The 24366-nt window shown below is 44.0% G+C and overlaps 1 protein-coding gene across 1 annotated transcript in view; it reads left to right on the top strand.

Moving 5' to 3' along the window:
- The window catches only part of LOC117895647, a 63711-nt gene that overhangs the window by 18383 nt on the left and 20962 nt on the right, over positions 1–24366 (top strand). The window contains exons 2-3 of the mRNA XM_034803430.1: positions 5079–5100; positions 19398–19885. Coding sequence (XP_034659321.1) covers positions 19459–19885 — 427 coding nt within the window. The 5' untranslated portion in view covers positions 5079–5100; positions 19398–19458. The remainder of the gene's footprint in view (positions 1–5078; positions 5101–19397; positions 19886–24366) is intronic.

The following is a 24366-nucleotide window of genomic DNA, read 5'->3' as shown; positions in this document are numbered from 1 at the left end:
AATGCATGGCAATTATGTCTCTTATTATCCAGGGTATCGGTGTATCAGACGAAATCCAATTACCACAAGTTGTTCTTCGGTTATTGGAGTACGGGAGGGGGCTATGGGGTTTGCCTTTCTGAGCTGCAGCTGCTAACAAAAAAATAAAAAGGCTTTTGCAACACGCAAACTGCCAGCCAGTGTCTGTGTTGATGTTGTGCTAACCTTGGCTGTGTTTTTTGCTCTCTCTTTTTATTAATTCTTGCTAATTTGAATTAATTTTGTTGTCAACACGTAGTCATATAAGGATGTGAACAGTTAACCAGTTAGCAGGCAATCTTACAGTGTAATTGAGAGGATCCCCGAAGAGGAAGTGTCTTTTAATGGTCTATAGAAGTAGCTGCTGGGCGTTTCATATAATCATGGGAAAGCTTAAATCCATGGGAGTGCTTTAGAGAGTGGTTTTTGAGGGGCAAAATGCAACAGGTGCACAAATAAATGGGAGATAATCCCTAAGAGGTGGATAACCTTGAGCAAAGTTAAACTTTCAGTGAATTTACATACTTTTTTAAGGTATTTTTGGTCAATTTTGTTGCCTTTTATGTCCATTTCCGTTGACCATTTTCCCTGCTTGCAAATACCCAAAATAATCCCCGTTATCACATAATTTCTCAGCCACTTTCCATCATTGTCATCTTGTTACACCCCCGAAAATCGTACCCACATTATGCTGTCGGCAATCCATAGATCAGATCCATCAGCAAATGCCAAAACTATTGACGCCAGTTATAGATACAGATACTCGGGCTGCCATCGTAGGTTGCAACAAGCTCTCGTTGCCTTTTCGGTGTGGCCTTAAATATAGACTAGAGAGACTCCTATAAATCAGAGGCATATTTCTCAACACCCCAAACCTTTTACGCGCCAAGCCGCTCATTAAAAACCATTAAGGAAAATATTCAGAGCCAGCGAAATATTATGGCGTAAATGATACCCTCTACCTAGAGCTCTGGCTGCCGCTGCAGATCCCCACCTGCCCGCGCTTGGGATGCCGGTGCCTCCGGCTCTATGCCACGCTCTGGGGCACTCTAAGCCGCGGCTTAAGCTCGGTTTCTGTGTCATTTTCTTGTCTGCAGCTAGGTTTTAAGCGTCAAATAAATTTGCGTCTACAACAAAATGCGAAAAAATAAAAACAAGAAAAACGAAAACTGGACGGAAAAACTAAAAGGAAAAGAAACACTTTGTGCTGTGTGTTTGTGTGTGTAGACGGTTTCGTTGCCTTGTTGTTCTTTTTGGGGGAACGAACATTTGCAACAATTTGTTATTGGCCATTTAAACCGTTTGTTGTTGGCCCTGTTTGTTGCTTTCAGCGGCGCACTGCGAAATCTGTTGAGTGTTAATGACATTTTTATGTTTTAACGCTTGAAAAACGCTGCGGTTGAGTCCATTTTTGGTGGTATGCCCCTTGGGGAGGAGAGCTGCTGGTAGCACTTTGTGGCACCTGGTAATGCTCTATTTTTTGGTGTTGGAAGTATACCCTGTAATTGTAGTTCATGATGCCTGATTGAGACATAGCAGAAGGTGTCTGAAAAAACAGATTTTTATTTTTTGGAATTCTTTAGAAGACGTGGAACCGCTCTGAGTCAATTATGGATTCAAGTTACATCTAAAAAACCTTCAAAAAATATTGAAAACGTTTATAAGAATATTTTTCACATAATTCGCTATCTACAGGGTATATTCTAGCCGCAATTATCACTGCACACCCATTACCTGTTCTCCTTTTTAGACAGCAGGGGCGTTTTGTGGCTAACATTTGAAAATGCGGTTTGCTCATCCATTCTGCTGCGGTTGCTTCGCCGCTTAATGGTGGATTGTTGTTTGGAGTACCATTTCCATGGCCTGTTCCATGCCACCTGGGAGAAATGACAGGTGACTTTGGCAGCAGACAAGAAGCAGAGCACGGACAAATGTTCCACGGGAAGTACAGGGAAAATCCAAGTGGTAGTAAATGGTGAAAAGTGTAAAGCAATAAATGTACAAAATATTTATTGAAAGTTCAAGTGCTGAAAGGTTAACCAATCAATGGCAGTGGTGAAGCATTTATTCGATTCTCAGAAGAGCAGCAGCAGCGGCAGCGACTCAATAGCTCTTAGACCCCCTCTCTGCGCCTCTCTCAAATCCAATTTCAATTCACTTTTGGCCTCAACTTTTGTGTCAACATTAATTAAATTTCCCTGCGCGAATTTGCAAAAGTTTTTGAGCAGCTAATTGGATTTTGGCTTTGCCGGCAACAGCAGCAAGCAGCAGCAGCAGTCGCAGCAGCAACGCAAAAATGAAAACAAAAATTCGCGTGCAGCCGCAGTCGCGCGACTAATAACCGCCAAAGCCAAAGCCAAAGCCAAAGTCGCGTCAATCGGTGGCCGGGGCACCAGCCACTACAACAACAACAGCAACAACAACAAAAACCAGTCGTAGTCGTCGTCGTTGCCTGCTGCTGCAAGTTTCCTTCCTGCCACGACTGCCGACTTTGCCGCTTGGTTCCTGCTTCCTGCCGCCTGCCTCCTCACTCCTCGAGGAAGTTTTTCAAGCATAAAAAGAAGGAAATTCTCCTATTAAATATACGAAGTATTTTCTGTTGTTTCAAGCTTCAGTGATGCCTGAAATTTTGGGCCAAAAAACAATTCCATTCCAATTCCATGGCCAAAAAATGCAAAACGAAAAAAAGCAGGTGGTCTTCGGCTTTGACTTTGACTGTGTCGTGGCTTTGGCTTTTGGCGGGTGGCAAGTGCAACGGACTCGATCGTGGGTCCATGTACTGCTGCTACTTCTGCTCCTAATCCTCCCATTTCCCTGGCAACTTCCTTCCTTCGGTGGCACTTCCTTTAGCAAAAGAAAACAATGGCCAAAAAAATACAAAAACTAATAACACTTTAGAGCCAGAGACTTGCACTCTAAGGCTGGATGGTTGCCGGGGTCTAAGCCAAGTCTTAATTATGGCTGGAACAACTTTTTGTTTTGGTTCGCAGCTAAAACGCTTCCTGCGAGCAGCAAAGACAAAAAGCTGCCAGCTACTGAACTCCATAGATGCACTCCACAACGAGCAGAGGAGCAGCAACGTTGCACTCTCCTGCTGACGCTGCTGCTGCTGCATGTCGTTGCTACATTTCAACAAAAGATGCAGCAGCAGAAGCCGGCACCACATCTCCATGCACCACCTCCTCCACATGCACCACTTGCCGCTTGTTTTGGCGGTTGCTTTTCTTTTTTTTCTCTTCTTTTTTTTCGGTTTGTGTGTGTGCGTTTTTTTTTCGTTTCGCAGACTTCAGTCAATGCACTCTCTATGACGTCGTCGTCTGACTGCACAAAATGAAAAAGTTTTCGCACAAAAAAAAAAGTAATGAAATCCAAGGCCCAAAAGGAAAAACTTGAAACAAAAAATGCATGCAGAAATGCTCTAGAGGGGAAGGCTACAGACTACTAGATACCCTATAGAAATGTTTGCATTTGAGAGGGGAGCAAGTTAGAATTATAAATACTTAAAAAAAAATTATAAAAATACCCCCAATGCTAAATAATGCGCTTTATTGCCAAGCCACGCTGTGGGAAGCTGCAAGAGGCGCTATTTTTGTATATCTATTCAAATATTCTATCACCTGTTAGCTTGTTCCATACAACTCCTTAGCTTTTCATAGTTTTACAGGGCATCAAGAACAGCAATTCCAACAACCAACAAAACAACACACACACAAAAAAAAGCAGTTAAAAAAACACAACAAAACACTCGTTGCATTTTTTTGCAAACACAAAAAAAAAACGAGGTAGAAAAAATGAAGAAAAAAAAAGCAAGAATGATTATTAACGCCTGTTGGGTATGCCACAGGACGATGTCTGCCACCGACTGCCGACGACTGCAGCTTCAACTCTGATTCCTACCTCTGGCTGCCGACTTCCCCTACCCCCCTCTCCTACTGTGACTCTGGTTCCCCTCTTCAGGCTGCTGGCGGCAGTGGGCGGGACGGGGGGCTACTGTACAAACAGTTTTCGTCATGTTGTTCTTGGTGTTGTTTTTTTTTTGGTGCATTCGCCTGCAGCCGCCTGTGGATGCAAAATGCAGCAAGCGGGGGCCAAAACAACAGCCAGAGCAGCAGCAGCAACAACATGTCACAGGAGGCAGAAGGAGATGAAGGCAGGAGGATGAGGCCAAAGCTGGTGGATGGAGGAGTCGGGAGTAGGCTGGAAGCCAAAGTCATGACTGGCATCGCAGATCCCCCCACTCATTAGGGCCCCACCTCTCCCCCGAGTGTCTGCCCCGTATCCTGCCAGAGTTGGGGGCAGTGGCAGGTTGCATGCTGCATCCTGGGCACCAGGTTTTTGCGTCTCAGGCAGTTGCAAATTACGCTCTCAGACTCAATTGTCTTGAGCCTTTGGGGAGACTTGATGCAGCAGCAGAAGCAGCGGCAGCCGCCTCCAGGAGCAGCGGCAGAATGGGGACCCGAAACGACACCAACAATGGGCTGCATTTTAAACGCAGGTCTTAGCCATGGTCTAGAGTCTAGACAGACAGAGACAGGCCAACCAGACTGGGCTTCCAGACTGTGGCATCAGAGGCATGTCCCTAGGGGTGTAGAAGGAGAGGAGCGGTGAGGAGGCGTGCCAGTAGGTGGCAGAAAAGCGTCGCGTCATCGTCGCGTCTGGCACTTGAAATTTTTGTATATGTTCATTAGAACGATTCTGTTGGTGCGAAAGGAGAAGGATGAAGGATGGGAGAGGATGCTTCAATGCCCTGAAGTAGGCAACACTTTTCTGGCAGGCAGGCAGCCAGGCATTGCACTTCTTTTGACGCATGCCACAAACGATGCTATTACAGGCGGCAGGTACTGGTACAGTTGTGCGTGAAAAACGCATGTGCAAAAATAATTTGAGCTGAAAATTTGATGCAAAATGCCTCTGAAAACTACAGCAGGCAAGGCACTTCACTGCTAAGCCACACTGTGAGAGAGTAATTGATCTTAAGCATAACTTACCCTTTCATTAAAAAATCAATTCATTCAATTTATTATTCAACTAAATCTTATTTATTTTCTTTATTTTTTCAGAACCTGTCCATGGATTTATGAGGTACGTACATCAAACAGTCGTCACCATATGTATACGTCTAGGCACTATTTAAATCTGTTCATGGGGCGCAACAAAAGCCGCTTACGATTATGTTTAATGTGCGGGGCAAGCCCAAAAACTCGACGAAAAATTCAACCTGCATGCAACAACAAAAAATTTACTTTAAAAAACGAACCAAAAACGAAAAAAAACGAGAAATAAAAATTATAAACGAATCTATTATGACAAGTGCGTGGGGGCTCTGGCACTGTGCTGAAGCATTTGTACGGAACAAAAGCCCTGTGTGGCGGTGGCAGTGGCAGCATACGGGGGCTGTTGGCTGTCGAAAATGAATGTTGAACGGCGGATGGGGATGGGGCACCCATCATCATGTCAAACGGCAGCAGACAAGAAAACCCAAACGATCAAATTAATAAACGCCACACAAAAGATGCCGAAGAGATCTACAGGTAGATGTAGATGTATCTGTGGCCCCATGCCACGCCCCAAAAACAACAAACTGGAGCCGGAGCTCCTATGATTGACAACTATGTTGAAATATCAAATTATAAGCCCAAAATTCACATCAAAAGAAGCTAAGAGGCTTTCAAATTTTGGTAATTGCCTGATCTATTAGGTCCCACTGATGGGTGTGGAGTATGGAGTGTGTTTGGACCCTGTAAGAAATAAGATCTTTAGAGATCTTAAGACCCAGATTGAAGGTCAATGACAACACAAACACACACACACTCGAGCCATAATTGATTATTAAATGTAGTTTGAAGCGAAAATTTTCATTAAGAAAACATGTTCTTGAATTTCATGCCTCGAAAGAATTTTAATTGCCACAAGTGGCAGTGGTAGCGGCAGCCTTGGCATCGCTTCATTGCTGAACTAGAAAATAAAAGTGGCTGAGATCCGTAGAGCTGAGGAAACAGCAATCGACATTCACATGCTGCATGCTACATGCTGCATGCTGCTCGGTTATGGCCATATGAAAGTGCCACATAATTCTCTTTCTACTGCTGCATGCCTCGAGCCAAAACCATTTTCACACCACACCAAACATCCGTGTGGCACTCAACTTTAGAGCTTCTTTAGGCTGCTGCTCCTCCGAGTTACTTTTGTGGTGCGAGCATCTCTCTCTCCTCCCCCATTTTTGGTGGCAACGAAAATGGAAATCCAATCAATGCCCACTGCAATATTCAATGCGGTTAATGTTTTTTTGCTATACTCTTCCAGCAGGTATTAGCTTACCAATTGGCAGTTGGAAAAATATAAAAAAATACTTGAGTCAGCAGCAAACTATTGGGAAATTTTCCACACATTTTTTTAAAACGCTCTTTCTACTTCTAAAATCTTGTTCTGCACCTTCGATCGCCTAACTACCCTAGGAATATCTATTGACTTTTGTTCAGTTATTTCATCTGCAAGAGTATCTAAAACTTCGACTCTAAAATCTAGTTTTTCTTGCCTTTTGGTTAGTTTTTTGAGTGTTTTCCACTCATATGTGGGCTCTTTTTTCGGACAAATTGCCAATGAGGTTAAGGCCAAAAAGAAAGTACTGAAGATTTGCCATCAAATCAGCTACGTGATTTCAGCGAAAGAGTTTTCCTTTAGCTAACTTTTCTGTTTCTTTAGTTGAAGATGGAAATATGCTTGTCTTCCAATGCAGATTGAATGCAGACACTTTTCTTTTATTACAGATTGAAAGATACATATTCTCTCCAGAAAATTAAGAGATGCTTCTTCTCTTCGCAAACTGTAGAGATTATTTTCGTTCAGCTAAAGATTGTGAGATTATTTCGCTTGAATGAAGCTTCTTTTCTGTGCAGATTGAAAGACGCTCTTCTTTTCTTTGGAGATTCAAAGATACTTATTTTTATGGTTTGTGGAAATTAATTTGAGATTAGTTTTTCTCGACTTGGTTTTCATTTAAATTTTTACAATATTTTCCCCACCTCCTTCGCCATAAATTATTAAAATACGAGTAAAAAAGGAGTCATGAGCGTCTCATGAGACTACCCTAAATGGCCGCTCCCACCGATCGACCGACCAACCGACCAAATCACGGCTTTACACATATGGGCAGGACGTTACGTTACGTTACCCATAGGCTCATGGTCCATACATGTGTAATTATTGCAAGGCGGCAGGCAGTCAGGCTGGCTGTGGGGAGAATTTTTAGTTTACGAGCACATAAATGTAATTGGATGCGCGAAAAATATTACAGGAGTATCTTTCATACGAGTACACAAACGAAGAGAGGAGTCCAGAGGCAGCGGCTGGAGTGCTCCTCTATGTTTAGGCGGAGCCGCCGACTGCTGCTGCTACTGCCGCTGCTGCTGCTGCTGGTGCTCTACTCTGCAATTTTCAGGCGGCAGCTGCTTCCCAGAGAGTCTCAGCATCTTGAGGCGGAATCCCAGGCAAAAACGTGTCATCATCGATTACGCAGAGAGTCTATGAAGAACGTGTTGCAGTGGCAGCGGCAGCGGCAGAAGGCCTCGGCAAACAAGTGGCGGCTGCCTGTTACTATCGCTTTGTGTTATCGCTGAAGCTGTGTCAGCGGAGGGGAGCAGGCAGGCAGGCAGTCACTGTGGCAGTAGTCCCTTGGGCGCGTAACTCAAAGCGACAACACTTGACACTAATTAATACATACGCACCGACCTAGGGAAACCTGTGTTTCCCTTGTCACCACCACCACCCCTCCCTTGTGCCAGAGAATCCCCAGACTGCCACCCACTCGGTGGCGGCAGTGGCATGTCGACGCATTTCAATCAAGACCACGTCAGTCGTCCGTCAGTCAGTCATTCGTTCGTTCGTTCCTTCATTCATTCATTCAGTTGTGTTGCACCGAGACGAGTGGAGATTCGTGGCGTGATAAAGTTGTTTGAAAGTGTTGCACATGCAACACACACACACACACACACACATACAGATACGCATAGTTGAGTGCCTAACTGGCACATTGACTGCATCTACTGCCTGCCACTGCAACGTGCAACGGCAGCAAGGAAGTGCAGAAGCTACAGAGAAAGAGAGAGAGAGAGAGAGAGAGAGAGAGAGAGAGAGACAGAGAAGTGTGTGGCATTGTACTACTGGGGCGAAGCGATGCTTATCAGCAGCCATTGCCCCGCCGTTGGGGTCTCCGCTCCGAGATCTCCCGGGGGGAGGCGTTGGGCCTCTTGTTGATACTGTTTACCGTTGCATTTCCCATGCCCGATTAAGGTTACTCCTCCGCTTGAGACGAGCACCACTTCAGAGTGACGGCGAAGCCAGAGACTGCGAGAGAAAAGTGTCGCTGGAAGGTGTCTAAAGTTCAATTAACATTTTTTTTTCTGCTTAAAGAAATATGAAAAGCTTGGAAATTTATACAAGTTTTTGCAGAGCAAAAGTTCTAGTGAAAGTTCCAAACATTTGAGATAGAGAATTCTCCATCATTCTGCTGCCAAGTTGCCCCTTCAATAGCGGACAAGAAAAGAAGTCAAAAACCTTCCAGCGTCTGAACAACAGTTCCGTACAGGTTTTCGGCATTTGATTTGACTTTAATATGTGAATTTGAGACAGCAATAAGCCACATTTAACGTGTCATTCATCTGTCAGGCAAATGGCCCAAAAGTAAGGCCAAAATCTAGCCAAAATATGGCCAGCAAATATGCAAATTAAGGCATTTCCTCTATGATTATACCGCTTTTTATTGACCAATTAAAAGTGCTTGTGCGACGGAAGAAATGATTCATCTGAGTCGTAGTCTCTCGAGTCTCTCAAGTGGAGGGCTGCTGGGCGGCTGTCTCATCAACATTTCTGAGGGCCCTCTGGCATTTTCTGTGTATTTTTGTGTAGATTTTTGACAATGCCACAGTGCCACCAACCGACAATGATCGATGAAGTTGCGCCTTGGACTTTAACTCCAAAAAATCAGTCGAGAAATCAAATGAAAAAAATCAAAAAAAAAAAAATGTTGATAACAAAGGAAAACTGGCATTAATTTTCGGGTCTCTTTAGAGTCGAAAATCTTTGACACCCAATGCCTGAATAAATGCTTAATTAACACTCAATGGCGCGCCTAAAGCGAATTTTCAACGTAAATTGCAAGGCAATTGAACGGCGGGAGAGGCGGGAGGCAGCGTCAGAGGCAGGCGCAATGTTTGAATGCAATCCAAAAGCTGAAATTAAAGGTTTTCCTCGGTTTTTTCTTCAGCCAAAACAGAAAAGCAAACAGCGGATAAAATTGACATTTTGCTTCACTCGACAGACAGGCAACTAAACGAAAAAAATGTTTCGTTGCTTTCGAGATACTCTTACGGAGAGGGGTAATATGGATTTTAGGAGCTTTAAGAGCAGGGAAGATCGTTATTAAGACTATGGCAAGAGCTTTCGAATGTTTTGAACTAAATTTATTGAGAAGTTCGAACTAAAATAATGAATTTATCAAAAGTTCCTTTTTCTCCTGCTTGCCTCATGAGCAGTCGATCTCCTCCTCTCTTCCGCTGTGGCTTAGCATTTAATGATGCATTTTTGAAGAGTATTTTATGTGGCGACGTTTATTTGTGATCAAATTTTGTTAGAAGAAGGCAAGGCCCAGCAGGTCGCCGACGTTGAAAATTCGGCGATTGGTGGAAAATGACAGTTGCAGTTATTTTGTACGCCAATCGTAGAAATCAACAAAAAGCTAACAAAAGCCAGTCGTCGAGTCACTAAAAATGACTGACTTTTGGCTCTTTGGCCGCTGCTGACTGAGTGACTGACTTTGTTTTGGGGCCAATTGGGGAGGCAGGAAGGCATAGGCATTCGGCATTCGACATTCGGCAGGCAGGAAAGTGAAAAGCAGGCACCTGAGGGCAAGGAGTTGCTGCCGCTGCCGCTGCCGCTGCAGCAGCAACAAAAATTGCATCATGTGCCCCACAGTGTTGCATCTATGTTCGTGTTTGTGTGTGTGTGTGGGTGCACGAGCAACCCATGAATCGATAGATGGATCGGATCGGATCGCGTTGAAATCTACTCGCATGTAACGTTTAAATTTGTTGGAAAGTCCAAAAGATACAAACGGCACAGAGGGAGGAGAAGGAGGAGTGTGACGGTGGCTGTGGCTTTTCATGGCTTTTCTGTGGGCAAACCAGAGCTTGCACGATTTTCTTGTAATTTTCCGCGCAATTTCCCAAAAACCAAGTGCCGTGGCCATATAAATCCTCGAATGTTTTGTTTGTTTAATTTCGTGTGGTTTTTTGCCAGCCTCCCCGTTTTTTATTTTGTTTTAATTTGTAGCCAAAACAAAACAACAAAAAATCAACGACGAAAACTTTTTGGCTAATTGTGTGGCGATCCATTGCTCATTACGGCTCATTATTTGTTGTTTTCTTGCTTGTTTTCTTGTTGCATGCAACAGTGTACTACACTCTGCAGGTTCTTGTGTTCGTTCGGTCCCCTCACCCAATTTTTTGTTTGTTGGCGGGACGGGCGGGGGAGTACCATTTTATTGTCGGAATGATCTTGTAACGAGATTAGCATAGATATTGTTTTTCCAATCCCCGATTAGATTCGCGATCCTTAAAGCACGATTTTGTTCGGGGACAATTGTCGGGAATGTGGTGCGGCATGCCTCTGCCGAACGAAACCACTTGGTACAACTTTGCAACATTGTTGGTGGCAGTCAGTGCCAGTGGCAGTAAAAGTTTTATCTTCAGTCTGCCTGGTATCTGTGTTGTATGGTGCTCTGCAAAAACTTGTCGCTTGAGATGACCATAAATTGTGTATTCCATTGGTTTTATGAAAGGGATTTACATATTTATTGGCTTATACGAGTATGAATTGATGGTTCCTAGGGTGTGTTTATGACCTGAGTGGATGTTACTTAAAGATATTTGCATTTCATTGAAGGTTTCAAAAGGTGCTCAAGTGATGTTTGCATAATTTTGCATGAAAAACATAATTCAACATAAGCACAGCCTTAACGCGCTCAAAATGTGAGTTCAATTTAATATTCCAGAATATTAACGCCAGAATCAATACAATTCTTTATATTTCACAGTGTGGCTTAGCAATATATGGGGGAATTTTGACTGTACCACATGTCTCTTCGTATCTCTAAACCATTAAATCTTTCACAGTGAGACACTTACGGCTAACAAAAATCTTTCTCTCTGTCAGTGTGGCTTAGCTTTGAAATATTTTAGTACTTCCCTAACTGAAATTCTTAGTCTTCCTCCTCCATTTTATTCACTCCCTGAAACCACAATGAATAATTATTAAGATTCAGCAGATACAGATCTAAATTCCTGCGCTGATGATGATGTAAACCATTGTTCATTATGTGGATATAGATCATAAAAATCGATTCCTAAATCAACTGCCATTCGAAATTCGTGAATTTCATGAAACAAGATTCCAATTTTGGCACTGGGCTGTGGGCACACTCATAAAGACCATCACTAAATGGTGGCATAAAAGTGGAGGGGGGCCCCTAAACAATAAAAAGTCGGAGCTTTGTATTGCGTTGGCCATTTAGAAACTTTTTCTATGCTAAAAGATTATAATGTGGCATATATCGTATTATTATAGAAACTTGAATCCGTCATAAAGATTTCAGCGCGTATTTTACTTTTGCGTGTGATTGGAAGATGCCATAAAATGGGGTTTTTTTTTATGTTTTATGGGGTTTCTTCTTTGCTGTTGTGTGTGAGTGCCCCTCCATTGTTTCAAATGCCTCAAAGAGTGAGTAAATTTGAGCAGCTTATTCGCGTAGAGTTGGAACAATTTGTTGATTTTGCATATGAGATGAGACGGAGGAGGAGAAGGAGGAGGAGGCGATGAGGATGTGGCACTGACTGGCTTTTACGACTCTCGCTTTTAATGGCCAGCGGCAACGAGGCAGTGGCTCTGCTGTAGGTCGTCGTCATCGTCGTATTATGAAATATTCGATAGGCTCCTCCGCTTCCACTGTAAGCCGATGCCCATGCAGCGTTTGGACTTGCAACAAATCTATAAAGCAGCAGTGCGGCACGGACCACAATGAAAGCGAGAAGAAAGGAGCAACCAGAGAGCGGCAGATTGGGGGCAAAGCAATGCAAAAGCGATACAAATCGAAGCGAGGCGATCATCGACTACTAAGACGACGACGACTGCGCCACTCGCCGATCAAGTTGCAAGTTGCACTTTCTGGCTGCTGAGGCTGCTGTGGCTGCCGCATGGTGCTGCTCTCCACGGTGCAATCGTGTGGCAGAGTCGCTGGAGTGTGGCAGAGTGTGCTGCCTGCGGCACAACAGCAAAATGCTCGACATAAAGGGCAAGAGTTCAGAAAATTGTGACTGCGGCCACAAATATTTTCGCTATACTTCACACAGGAGAAACTGTAGCCAATGTGGCAGCAGCAACGGCAACAGCAACAATCTTTCGGAGATGCAGCAGGAGGCATGCCTCCGCCAGTGAAGCTGCTTTGCATCGACAGCGAAACCGAAACTGAGATTCGAGATGAGCATTTTCTGCACTTTTTTCTCCAGCCGGAAAATTGAAAGTAATTGTCACCTTTTGGTGCACATTTTCATTTCGTGTTTCCCATTTTGTGCTGTGGGTTTCTAGTGGCAGCGAAAGTGTGCCTTTTTCTTCGATAGATGAAGGAAAGAATGAGGTTCAAGGGTAAGGTGAAGCTGGGAAAGAAGTTCGTTTGAAAGTGAAGGAAAATTTATGATTTTATGGGAAGGAAATGGTATTGAAAGTGAAATGAAAAGGGTATTGATGGGGGCATATGATGGAGTTAGAATTATTAATGAAGGAGCCAAAAAGGTTTCGCAAGGGAAAATATGATTAAAAAATTGAATAAAAGAAAAGAAAAAGATTTCATGAGCCTTTCTGCTCAAAAGTTGCTTTCTAAAGTTGCTAAAAATGCTACAAAATTCGTGTAAGCATTAAAGCACTGTAAATCTCGCTTACTGCCCAACTTCATGATGAATCCCCGCATTTAATGACTTCATTTCGAGTCGTTACAATCACTCCGTTTGCATTTTTAATCTAAGGATGGCATCTCCCATGCATAATCAGCAATTGTTGCTTAGAAATCTCCATGCTCCGTGCATTCCCTTTTCCGTGCGAGTACATGACACAACCAATTAATTTCCTGATGTCTTATGCAAGCCGAAAATCATCATCATCATCTGTGTGTGGAGAGCTGCACTGTGCCACAATTGTCGTACGTATGATGTGGCATGTGTGTGTATTTAAATCGAAGTCAAGTCAAATGCAATTCCAGTTTGTTGCAAGCAACCAATCTGCACAACCCCCTCCTCCCCATCCCGAGCACTCCGCACTCTAATAAAGACTTCAGTGGCACCCCCGCAAAGAAGTGCTCGCATCTACGGGCTCCATCTATGACTCGTCTACCACTTGGAGTGGAGTCGACTCCACACTCTGGCGAGGCGAGTGATTCAGTGAGGCATGCGGCAGGGAAATGGATTTGCTTGTTGCAAGTTAACATGGCTGCACATTTTGCCAACGGGAGATGCATGCAACATGAGAGTAGCAACAACAACACAGCATCGTCGTGGTGCATGCAACACTTACCAAAGCAACAAAATTAAAGGCAAATCGCAACCAATCACAAAGATTACCCCCACACACACACACACACACACACACATGCAGAGAGTACTTCCCCGCAGCCCCTCGCCCACACTCCCCCGCTCTAAAGGGTACAAAATGGTGGCACAGTGGGTGAGTGGAGGAAACACTAAAACATGCCCCCCAAAGGCGCCTTTTTGCTTTGGTATTTTAAACACTAAACCCAAGCACATAATCAAAGCGCTTAAATTATAATAACTTTATTAAGTCGACCCCCCCACCCAGCCGCCCCCCAATGGGTGCTGGCACCCTTTTTGCCTAGAATCTGAGAACTGGGAACAGGTGTAGTGGCAGGGATACAAAAAAAAAGGAAAGGTACAAAAGGGGCAACACACAGCCACACAGCGGATTGTCTGCTGTGTTGTTCGGACGCTGCTTTTATTATTTCATGTATTTTTGATACCCTTTCAGGAGAAAGTACATCGAATTGCTGGGAATCTTTGGCACTACAATGATTTTGGAGTTTATCCCACAGCCACAATCGGTTGAAGAGTATTCAAAGCTGGCAAAGCCTTTTCCCCATGCCGTTTTTTGTTGGTTTTCAAGTGGATTTTACTCTGTACACACTCGAAGAGGCATTGTTGGCGGTTCGGTGCGGTTGCTGCCTGCTGTTTATGATTGTTTTTTCATTTTCTCAAGTGATGAGTAGGATATCTGTCTGCCAAGGCAGCCAGCAAGCAGCAGGCAAGAGAGCTGAACGGCAACGGGGCCACGGGGCAACAGCTATGGCAACAGGCAACAAGCTATTTGCGACTCACGACTTTTCATGCAATTTTGAATTTAAAATTCTTCACACACTCTTTTCATTATGTGGCTCTTCCATTCCTCCTCTTCCTTCGGGTTGCCCCTTGTAGGGTAAAATCAGCCAACGGGGCCCGCCATCGAAGCACAAAATAAGTAAGATGCTACTCTTGTGGCCATCTTTGAAGTGGTTTGTTGTTGTTGTTGTTGTTTTTGTTGGGACTCGTAATGGGTGTAAGGCCATCTATAGGTGATAGTCATAGTCCATAGGGTGGGTATACGAGTGGTAGTGGTAGTAGTAGTGGTTACTGGTTACTGGTGGTGGCCCCACTAGAGCCAGACGCGCCTCGCAATCATGCGATGCGCGCGCCATTCAACTTTGTTGGATTGTCGCTCAATTGCTCAGGGAAACAGTGGTTTAAGGGGCATACATTATTATACGGGGATACTCGACACGGAGCTTGCCCAAAAAATACACAAAAAGGGAAGGAAAACCCAGCCCATAAAGCGGAAACCCTTTGGTTGGTGGGTAAATATTTTCCAGAATTTAGTAGGCCTGACAGACAACCTTCAAGTAAAAGCCTCCCAGCTTCAGTACTTGTACAGCTCTTGACACACAAATATCTTGGCTACGAGATTTCCGAATTAGAATAAGAAAATGCGGGCCACATTCGTAATTTTAACGCCATTATTTGCCGGAATACTGATCTACACGGTAATGGGCGAACGACGACGTGAGCAAGTCCACCGTGCAATGATCAGTTTTGATCATTTTCTCTGGGCAGAACCTTTGACCATGCTTGAGGAGGTATATGGAATATACCGCGAAGGTATATTCGATTGAAGGGGGAGGAGTGATGGTAAGGCAGCGAAGGTTCTTCATCGTTTTCGCACTAAGATTATTCCCTTTCCCTTGCCAGCAGTTGAATTTGGGGTTTTAAAATTGTGTTAAACGTTTTAAGGTGTGTCATCCTTCGGATATAAATATATATTTAAAGCAGATAATTGCAGTTGGTTTTCAATTTATTATAAAAGTAATCAATCAAAAAGTATTGGCTCCAGCTATCCGCTTTTTGCCGTACTCCATCCGATATGTTCCACTGTGCCAAACCATTGGTTAGTGGCACCGCTGGACGATGACTGGCCGCTTGCCGCAACAGCTCACTGACTCTACGACGGCTAAGAGCGGCTCATGGGCTCAGAGGCGAGGCTCAGAGCGGCTCAGAGCGGCCTGATGATGACTTCGAGTTGTGGCAGAACGGACTCGAGCTGAATTCGAGCGAATGAGCGGACAGACAGACGGACTGGCCACTTGGTGGTCCAATTCAACGAATTGACTATAATCAGTCCGAGTGGCAAGTACGTTTCAAGTGTCTGCTGCATGCAGCAAGCGCAGCCAGCACAGCACAGCACTCCTGTGAGTCTGTAGCGTGTGGCCAGAACTTGGGCTGCAGCTTCGTCGGCAACGTTGCAAGTGCTTTGTGGCACTCTACATATGCAAATGGTTGCACTCTCACGAGTGCGAGTGCTGCGGCGGCGCATAAAATTAATTTATTACAATGCAACAAATTACAACACTCATTAATATTTGAGCCAACATTTTTTAGTTCCTTTTCTGTCCTCTCTGCGTAGAGTTGGCTGGAATCTCACTTGCAGACAGGTTCGGGGGAAGCTGTGCAACATGTTGACTTGTTCATGGACCCAGAGAACACAGCGGTTCTAGGGGAGAGGGCGTGGCATAGGGGCTGTGCGAGTCTCATACCTAATAAATCTGTAATTTGTAATTAATGTGAAAAATTGCCGCCCGAGACGGGAAACAAGCCTAAATTGTTATTATGGCCACAGTCCAAGTTCCAGTTTCCATTCCGCGAGTCCGACGTCTGCAGGCTCATTCCGCAGACTGTCTGTGGCACAGTCTTGAGGCACAGTTTCTGGGGCCTGTTGTGGGTCAGAGTCATAACTCTTCCACAAGTTCGCCAGTTCCCCAGTTTGCCAGTTTCGACGCTTAATGTTCGTGTCTTTGCTCTGTGCGAATGTGTGTGCTCCATACTCGTATAAATATAAATTAAGCCACTTGACTAACGCACAACCAACGCATTGCGCAAAAAAAAAGTGAAAACTTGGTCAACCGTTGAACAACAAACAAAAAAAGAACGAGCAAAATCTCTTTTTTTATTGCCGCAGGTCGAGGAGATGGCCTTAAGATCCCCAAGATGATGGGGCCCAAGCAGCAAGTATATGGCTCCATTGTCTGCTGAAAGCATGACTCCTGCGGTGTGATTAATATGAAAGGTGGCCAAAAAACACACGTGATAAAAATAAATATGACATGAGAAATAGTTATTTAAAAACGAAAAAGAAGCAACTTAATCAAGGAACTGTTACAGAGATGATTATACGATTAGAAAGAGAAATGGTATTGAAATTACAATCAGAGAAAGTGAAGAATTCCTGCCTCAATCAATTCTAGATAAATACCAGAAAAATACTATAAATAAAGTAGACATAAAAACACTCTGTGATATGTTTTCAAATTCAATAGAAACCAAAGCGTATAATCACTTTTCCCCCAAAAATTACACACCCCATCGTAAAGATGTGCTTCATAAAAATTCATCATCTCCAGAGACGAGACTCTCCGGATTCCCCAATAAACAGTAGTAGTGTTCCCCGAAAGAGCTCTCCCATAACCCACTCTCTCTCCCTCTCTGTGTCTCTTTGGGAGTTCTTGAAAACAATTTGCTTTGATGTTATTTCTAATTTTAGAGTTTTGCTGCCCAAAAAACAAGGGAAACAACAACAAACATCTGGAACACAATTCGTGCATTAAATCATAAAAATGTAAAGCCAAATAAATGGAGAAAAAGAGAACTGCTTAAAGGTCTCATGACAACAAATCGGGCGTAAAAATGTCTGCATGATTGATAATATTCGAAAGTTTCAAACGCATTGACCGCAACGGAGACCTACGGTACGAATACTACAGTTATTACGAGTCTGTATATATTTTTGCGATATTCAACCCCTGGAGACCCTTTTTGCCCCTCTTATGATTCGCTGCGGTGTGGGGTCTCTGTGTGCTGTTTGTTCAATTGCTACTCCGTTCGGTCAGTGGCCGAATAAAACAATTTCTTGATCATGCTGGCTGGTGGCCAAAAGGTACTCACAGCCGCCGAATGAGTGAGTGATTCAATGGAGCAAAACGTGAGCTAAAGACGTGATACAACAACAACAACCCAACCCCAACAATTGTTGCCCCGTTTATACGCCTGATGAGCGCGAATCTGAATCTGTGGCAGCGGTCCAGTCCGGTCCGTCGGCCTTTTGAAACGATACTCGCGGTACTCGTTCCCGTACTCGTATATCATGAATATTGTTGTTATTCATTCACTTGTGATATTTTTGATTTTTTTTCCTCAACGGAATCAATCACAGTGATTATGATAAATGATTTCGGTATTTCAGTATTTCGGTATTTCTCTTTGTTTTCTCGCATTTATTCACTATTTTCTTACAAAGTTTCCATTGTTTGAATGGATTTTTTTTCTTCTCTTTTTTGCATAATGGTCGATCAGGCGATCAGAGGTTGTAATTGCCGGCTTATAAATCACAGTGAAAAGATATATAATTTCGGCTTAGATGATCTGTGTGGGTTTTGTCTGTGTGCTGCCGATGGCCGTCTCTTTGATTAGCACATTTGTCTGCCGTTTGGAGTTTCACTTTTTTTTCCAACTCTGCTGACCCATTGAACTACAAATGCGATTATTTTGGTCCGTGCTGGCCAGTGGCTCATTTAATGTTGATTTATTTGTGGGAGTAATGCAAAGGAAGAGTAAGGGAAGGGTATGCATAGCCATGGAGATAGACATGCAAGAGGTAGTGGAGAAGAGTAAAGGCAAACACAGAAACAACGCAGCAAAGTAAGGGTTCCGTTAGTTAGTTCATATGCATGGCCGAAAACGAGAGACGCACCATGGGCACTTTCGAATCAAGAGCGTCTCAAAATTTGAGTGCAGGCTTTGCCTGAAGAAAGCGAAGAGTTACCGTTTTTGAAGACACAAGCTCCCATAGTGCGTAGGCAGGAGCGCCTACGTGTCGTCGCCTTGTGGTGCGAATTGCAGTGAGAGAGAGAGAGAGAGCGCAACTCCAATGAAGGAATTGCGGTACTGTGTACTGCTGCGAGCGAGCGTAGGTGACACGATCGAAGTGGGGAAGCAGAGGAAGGAACAAATTGCGACTTACGAAATGTTGTTGGTCTTTTTTGTTGCATTTATTGCATCGCTTATCGCATTCGAGTCGTAGTGTAAACAAAAATGCAAGCACAGAAGCAGCCGCAAATCTTTGGTTGCTCTTTTAATGCTGATTTATTTCTTGAATATTTACCATGTATTTTTTGTATTATTATTATTTTTATCATATTTCTGTAATCTTGTTAGGAAACTTCATTAGTGTCAACCATGTACCCGCCTTGTGGCTTTTCTTTTTGGGCTGATTAATGTGTGTCGACGCGGGGCGGGGCGTGGCAAGGTGGAGGCAAACTTTTTGGGTAAAACCTGTCTGTCTGTCAGTCCACCCAAAGGCGGCGGACTCTGTTTGCATAGTCACAGTCACCCATGGGAGGGGGGATATAGCCATCTGCCACGCCCCAAAACAATGTTGATCGCTGGGCAATTTAAAGTCTTTATTGTGGAATTATTAATTGGGGTGGAACCCGTATCGTTTATAGTACGTACAGCATAGGTCTTGTGGCTGGGGGTGCCCATAGCTTATGAGGTCGGGGTATATGTTATACATATAAGGATATTCCACCAGCAGCAATGTGCAGGCCAAACAACTTTCAAAAAAGAGTTAAAGTTGCCCCAGCAGCAGCAGCGGCAGGTTTTTCTTTTTGGGGCCAACAAATTTGACAATATTTGCCAATATTTATTAATAATTTTTGGTTTGATTTTCTAAATCTCCTTTTGCAGAGAGTGCGGCACCATGAGATCCGTTTGAGGCAACGTCTTCTCTGCGCTTGAGGCATAGAAAATGTTTCAACGTCTGCCCGCTGCTGGCGGCGCGGACATTTATCAGGATGCTGCTGCGGCTGCCGCTGGCACCACAACGATGCGCTCCGTGTTCCCCAATTCCCGTTTGGATTCGCTGTCAGAAAGCCAAGTGCCAGCGCCGCCAATGCCACCAACGCCAGACCCGGACGGTGCCAGATCCATCGCTGGTGGCGGTGGATACAATCCCCTAGATGACGACTGGTGGGCCAATGCCATCGAGGTGGACACCTTCGACTCGCCGCTGGCGTTCGATGCCAGCGAGAATGGGCTGTGGAATGGACATTTTGTGCCGCCACCGCCGCGTCCACCGTTTCTGGATGAAAGCGTAGCCGCTGATGGTTTGACCACCTGTGATCTATGCACGTGGGCATGGCAGCGGAATGCCTACTCATTGGATGGTTCGATAGGTAAGTGGAAAGGATCGGAGGGGATGCCAGATCCCTTGCTTGCGTTTAAACGTTTTTTCAATTAAAAAAGACAATAATCTTTGGGGGCACAACATCCTCGTGTGTTGTGCATCGATCGCTGATATCAATTTATCAAACTGATGTTTTGGGGCGTGTGTTGCATGCCTCGCGATTGCTTTTCGGCAGGGCAGGGAGCGCCCTTAACCCGTTCCCTGTTCTCCGTACCCCGTACCCCGTTCCCCGTTCCCTTTGCAGCATTTGCAAATTTAATTTCTGCACATAACTCTTTGTGGCAGCTCTTAGGCGTTGGTTCCCCTTCCCAGTTATGTGTCTCCTCCTCCTGCTGCACTATCGCCCTGCCACATCGCCAGTCATTTGTCTCTGCGCTTGTAAAAGGAAACCCCCCAGTCCGCAGTCGCTGAGAAGTCGCCGAGGCGGAGGCGTCTCCTTAGATGAGGAAAATTTTATGAAAATATAAAGCAGTGGGCGTGTTGCAGGCAGAAGCGATGCCAGATACGATAGAGGATGCTCTGCCAAAGAGAGTCGGAGAATCACAGAGAACTCTTTAATTTATCTGAGAACCCAGGCAGGAAGAGTTGAAGGGAACTACAAACAAAAAAAACGGAAGGAAATATATGGATTGCCCTGCCCTTTCATTAGAAATTAATTTTACAGGTCGATTTCTAGATGAATCTTGAATGAATCATTGAAGAAATTAAGAAGGAAAGTAAAGGAATGACTTTCCAAGGAAAAATAAGAAATAATTCAAGTCAAAGTCCCAGCAATTTGCCATAAAAGTGAAGCCCAAACCAATTCTCAATTGTTTCTCATTGAAAACGGAATTCAGAGGGAGAGACTTTCCGTTGAACCCTTTCATTAGATCCTTTGAGTCACTAGGAAAACGCAAGGAAATTCAAGGAAAAGCTCGTCTCTCATTAAAAAACTTACTTCATTTAGTTTCCTTAAATGCAAATTTCACCAACTTTCCACAAGAAAGCCCCCTCCCCCCCATCAACCCATCTCCGAAATCAAGTAATAATAAAACACAAAGTGAATGCCAAATGACCGCTTGGAGCCGTCACCATCCAACCAACCATCCCAGCCATTCATCGACCATCAGACGTACCAACATGGAATCCACATGGTACGGAGTGGAAAGGGGAGTTCACTCTTTCGGGTTACGGGGGATGTGTGGGATATGGCATGGCATTTAGCCGTTTGCGAGTATTTGATTTCCAGGAATCGCTTTTCAGGGCAAATTGGAAGTCATTATAGTCGCAGTAGAAAGAAGAAAAAAAAACGAACTGCGGGCCAAAAGCAGCGAGCAGCGGAGAGCTCCAAAACGAAACCCCAGGTTCGGTTCAGGCCTGCCGATGGGTGCCCCTTGCGTTATTAGAGGCTAATTATAGAGCAGAGAGCGGAGCACCATAGAGTGTGGAGTTGTGAGTGGGGAGAGGGAGGGGTGGAGGAGGGCATAGTGCGGCATGCATCATATGGAATCCAGGAATGGAATGGAAATGACTTTATTCATGCCGACTCCTCTACCCGTCCAGAGAGGCGTCTGTTTGTCGCGCCAAATGTCTGCTGTGGATGTTTCCTGTTCCCCAGTGTGTGTGTGTTTGTGTGTGTGCTTGTGCGCTTGTGTTTGTGTGTGCCCCAAAACGACGTGTCAACTAATTTGCAACACTCGCCACTCCACTGGACAGGGAACTGGCCTCCTCGCTTCCATGGAAGTACCTGCGGGCTGCCCCTTTTGGCAAAGGGATTAGCCGCTGCCCAGCCGCTCTCTGTGAAAAAAGTTTTTGCACAAAAAAATTTGACTAATGTCTCAATTTTGTGAAGCTTAGCTTTGTTTTGCGGTTCGTTTCGGCTCTACAGATACCCTCGAATGGGGCAGGAAAAAGTCGTGCCTCCTGGAGACTGCAGCGAATTGCCATTCACTTCGCTTCATCACAGGGGCTTGGGGGAGCTGTACGGCTCTGTGGCTCTGCGGCTCTACCTCTGATTCTGTCTGTGGCTCTAAATTGAGTTTTTGCATGTCGTGCCCATGTCTAGGCCTTGCTTTGTTTCGTTTTCTCGGCTCTCTGCCACACAATTGACAGCTGAATAAAATGTTATTATATTTACACCATAATTTGCATGGCAATTAATCAAATGGCATGCAAAATTCGACAACACAAAATGCCAGGCCGGCGAGGTAGAAAAAGAGCTTTCAAGCGACACATTTCTGGGAAATATAATTCCCCACGCTCTATGCCAATTCCCAACAGAACACAAAATACGAAACAGACACAAATACAAATACAAAAGCAAAAGCAAAACTCACGGCAAATACCAGATTCGACCCCCGCCTAAATGTCTTTATTATAAATTGAAGTTTCGGTTGGAAGTTTGAGTCCAACAGAGAGCTCGTTAGGGGTTGGGCCATATAATATTGGATGATTGTATTGAGGTTTACGTTGGGACTGTGCACAAATAGAGACATTTATAAGTGAATCCCAGAGAGAGTTTGGCAATGGTTTGATTTGACTTCATCATCCATTATTATTATTAAATCTCCCTAGAAATTAAATCATCGATCGAAAGTTGAGTTTCTTGGTTAGTTTCCTTTAATTTTATTTATTTATCTTCGATCGAAGATCGAAAGCTGAAAGATTTGCTCCGCAAAGTATCAATTTCCAAGAGAGGAGCTGTTCCCTCTGCTAAAGGCTCTCATTTTGGCTCTTCATAGAACCATTTCAATAATAGAATGGAATAATATTCCCCTGCTTTTTGTATGGGCCTTTGCCTATGTTAATCCCCAAAGCCCTCGTTTAGCCACTCGACACGTATCGGTCGCATATATTTTTTCTTTATGGCCGTGGGATTAAGTTAACCGCCTGATAATTTCAACAACATATTTTGTATAATTTATGCCACCACACCCGCACCCCTCACACCGCTCTACACCACCCTCCATATAGCCCATAATAGCTGGATATAAAGGGTAACAATTTCTATATTCCGCAAATATTTACAACAATTTGTGGCACACACAATACCCGCAATAAAAAGGAAAGGTCTCGAAGACCCAAAAAAAAAAGGACTCGTGCTTGACTTTTGTGCGGCTGTTGAATAAATGTTTTATTGCAACAACAAATACGAGTATATCCAGGGGAACAATCGAGAGAGAGAGAGAGAGAGAGGTAGGGAAAAGCCCTAGTCAGTCAGTGCCACAAAAGCAGCAGCTGTTTGAGGGGCACGGGGGCATGGGCTACTTCCTTCCGTTGTGCCGCTGCCTATTTTTCTATATTTTTATTGTTGTGGCGGAATAAATTCAAATAAATTTATTTAAGTTGCTGATTTTTCGAGGCATAAAGCATTACAATCGAACAGAAGCGAGCTCCTCGCCTGCCACATTGTCCTGGCTACGGCATAAATACTTCCACATTGGTAGATGGAATTATTTATAGCCAGATTTATGCCATTTAAAAAGTTATGTGTTTTTTCTCAGCAGATGATGCTGCTTCTCTCTAAAAGAAGTGGCAGGGTACCAAAGACTCTTCTTAAAGGACTTTAAGTTACAGCTTACCCTGAAAAATCTCTTCAAATTAATGGAAATATTACAAAATTCCATTCGAAATACAACTTCCCTCAGTTTTTCATCACAGTTTTAGCAATCTTCTTCTATTACGATCAATCTTCATCTTCTTCCTAGGCCATTTCCCACATTTTCCGCTTCGTTTATCATCGCCTTGGCTGACCATTGACTCATGGGGATTCCATCGGGGACTCATGCCTCGTTAGCACCATAAAATACATGACTAATCTGAAGATTATGATTATGAAATTTATGCTAAAACCGCAAGCAATGTGATTCCGTTCGTTTTTTGTTTCGCATTCAGAAATATTCAAATCTGTGAACGGAAATGAGTGGATGGATTCTTCGAGTGTTTTTTGTTCTATGTTTTTCTTCTGCTTTTCCTCTGCTGTTTTTCTGCTGCTTTTTGTGTGCTCTGTGACTCGTATAATTGTTGCAGCAGCAGCAAAACGCACTGTGGCCTGAAGCACATAAAAAGGCCAACAAAACACACAGCAATCCCTGCCCGCGCCATTCCCAATCCGTCCGAAAGGGGTGCACGGGTGAAGTGAGAATCTTATTTGCTATTTTCATGGAATTTACCATTATTTCTGCTTCGTTTCCAACGTTTTCTCTTCTGGCTTTTTATGTGGTAAAAAGATAAACAAAAAGATCGACAGAAAAGTGCAACAGAATTATGATAATTCTCCCTCTCTGTTTATCTGTTTATGTGTGTGTGTGTGTTGGTTTTGAGATATTTTCCATAATATTTTTAACTTTTGTTTACATTTTGCTTGCATTTTTATTGTGCCAGCAGCGCATCAGCCGTCCGTCGTTCCTCCTTCTCTTTATGGATTCTCTGTGCCCTTTTTTTTAATCAATTAAGGCAAGGCGATCCCTGCCATAGGGGGGGTATGCATAT

Source organism: Drosophila subobscura, chromosome J (genome assembly GCF_008121235.1).
Source record: "Drosophila subobscura isolate 14011-0131.10 chromosome J, UCBerk_Dsub_1.0, whole genome shotgun sequence".
Lineage (NCBI taxonomy): Eukaryota > Metazoa > Arthropoda > Insecta > Diptera > Drosophilidae > Drosophila > Drosophila subobscura.
This window is presented reverse-complemented; position numbering and strand designations above follow the sequence as displayed.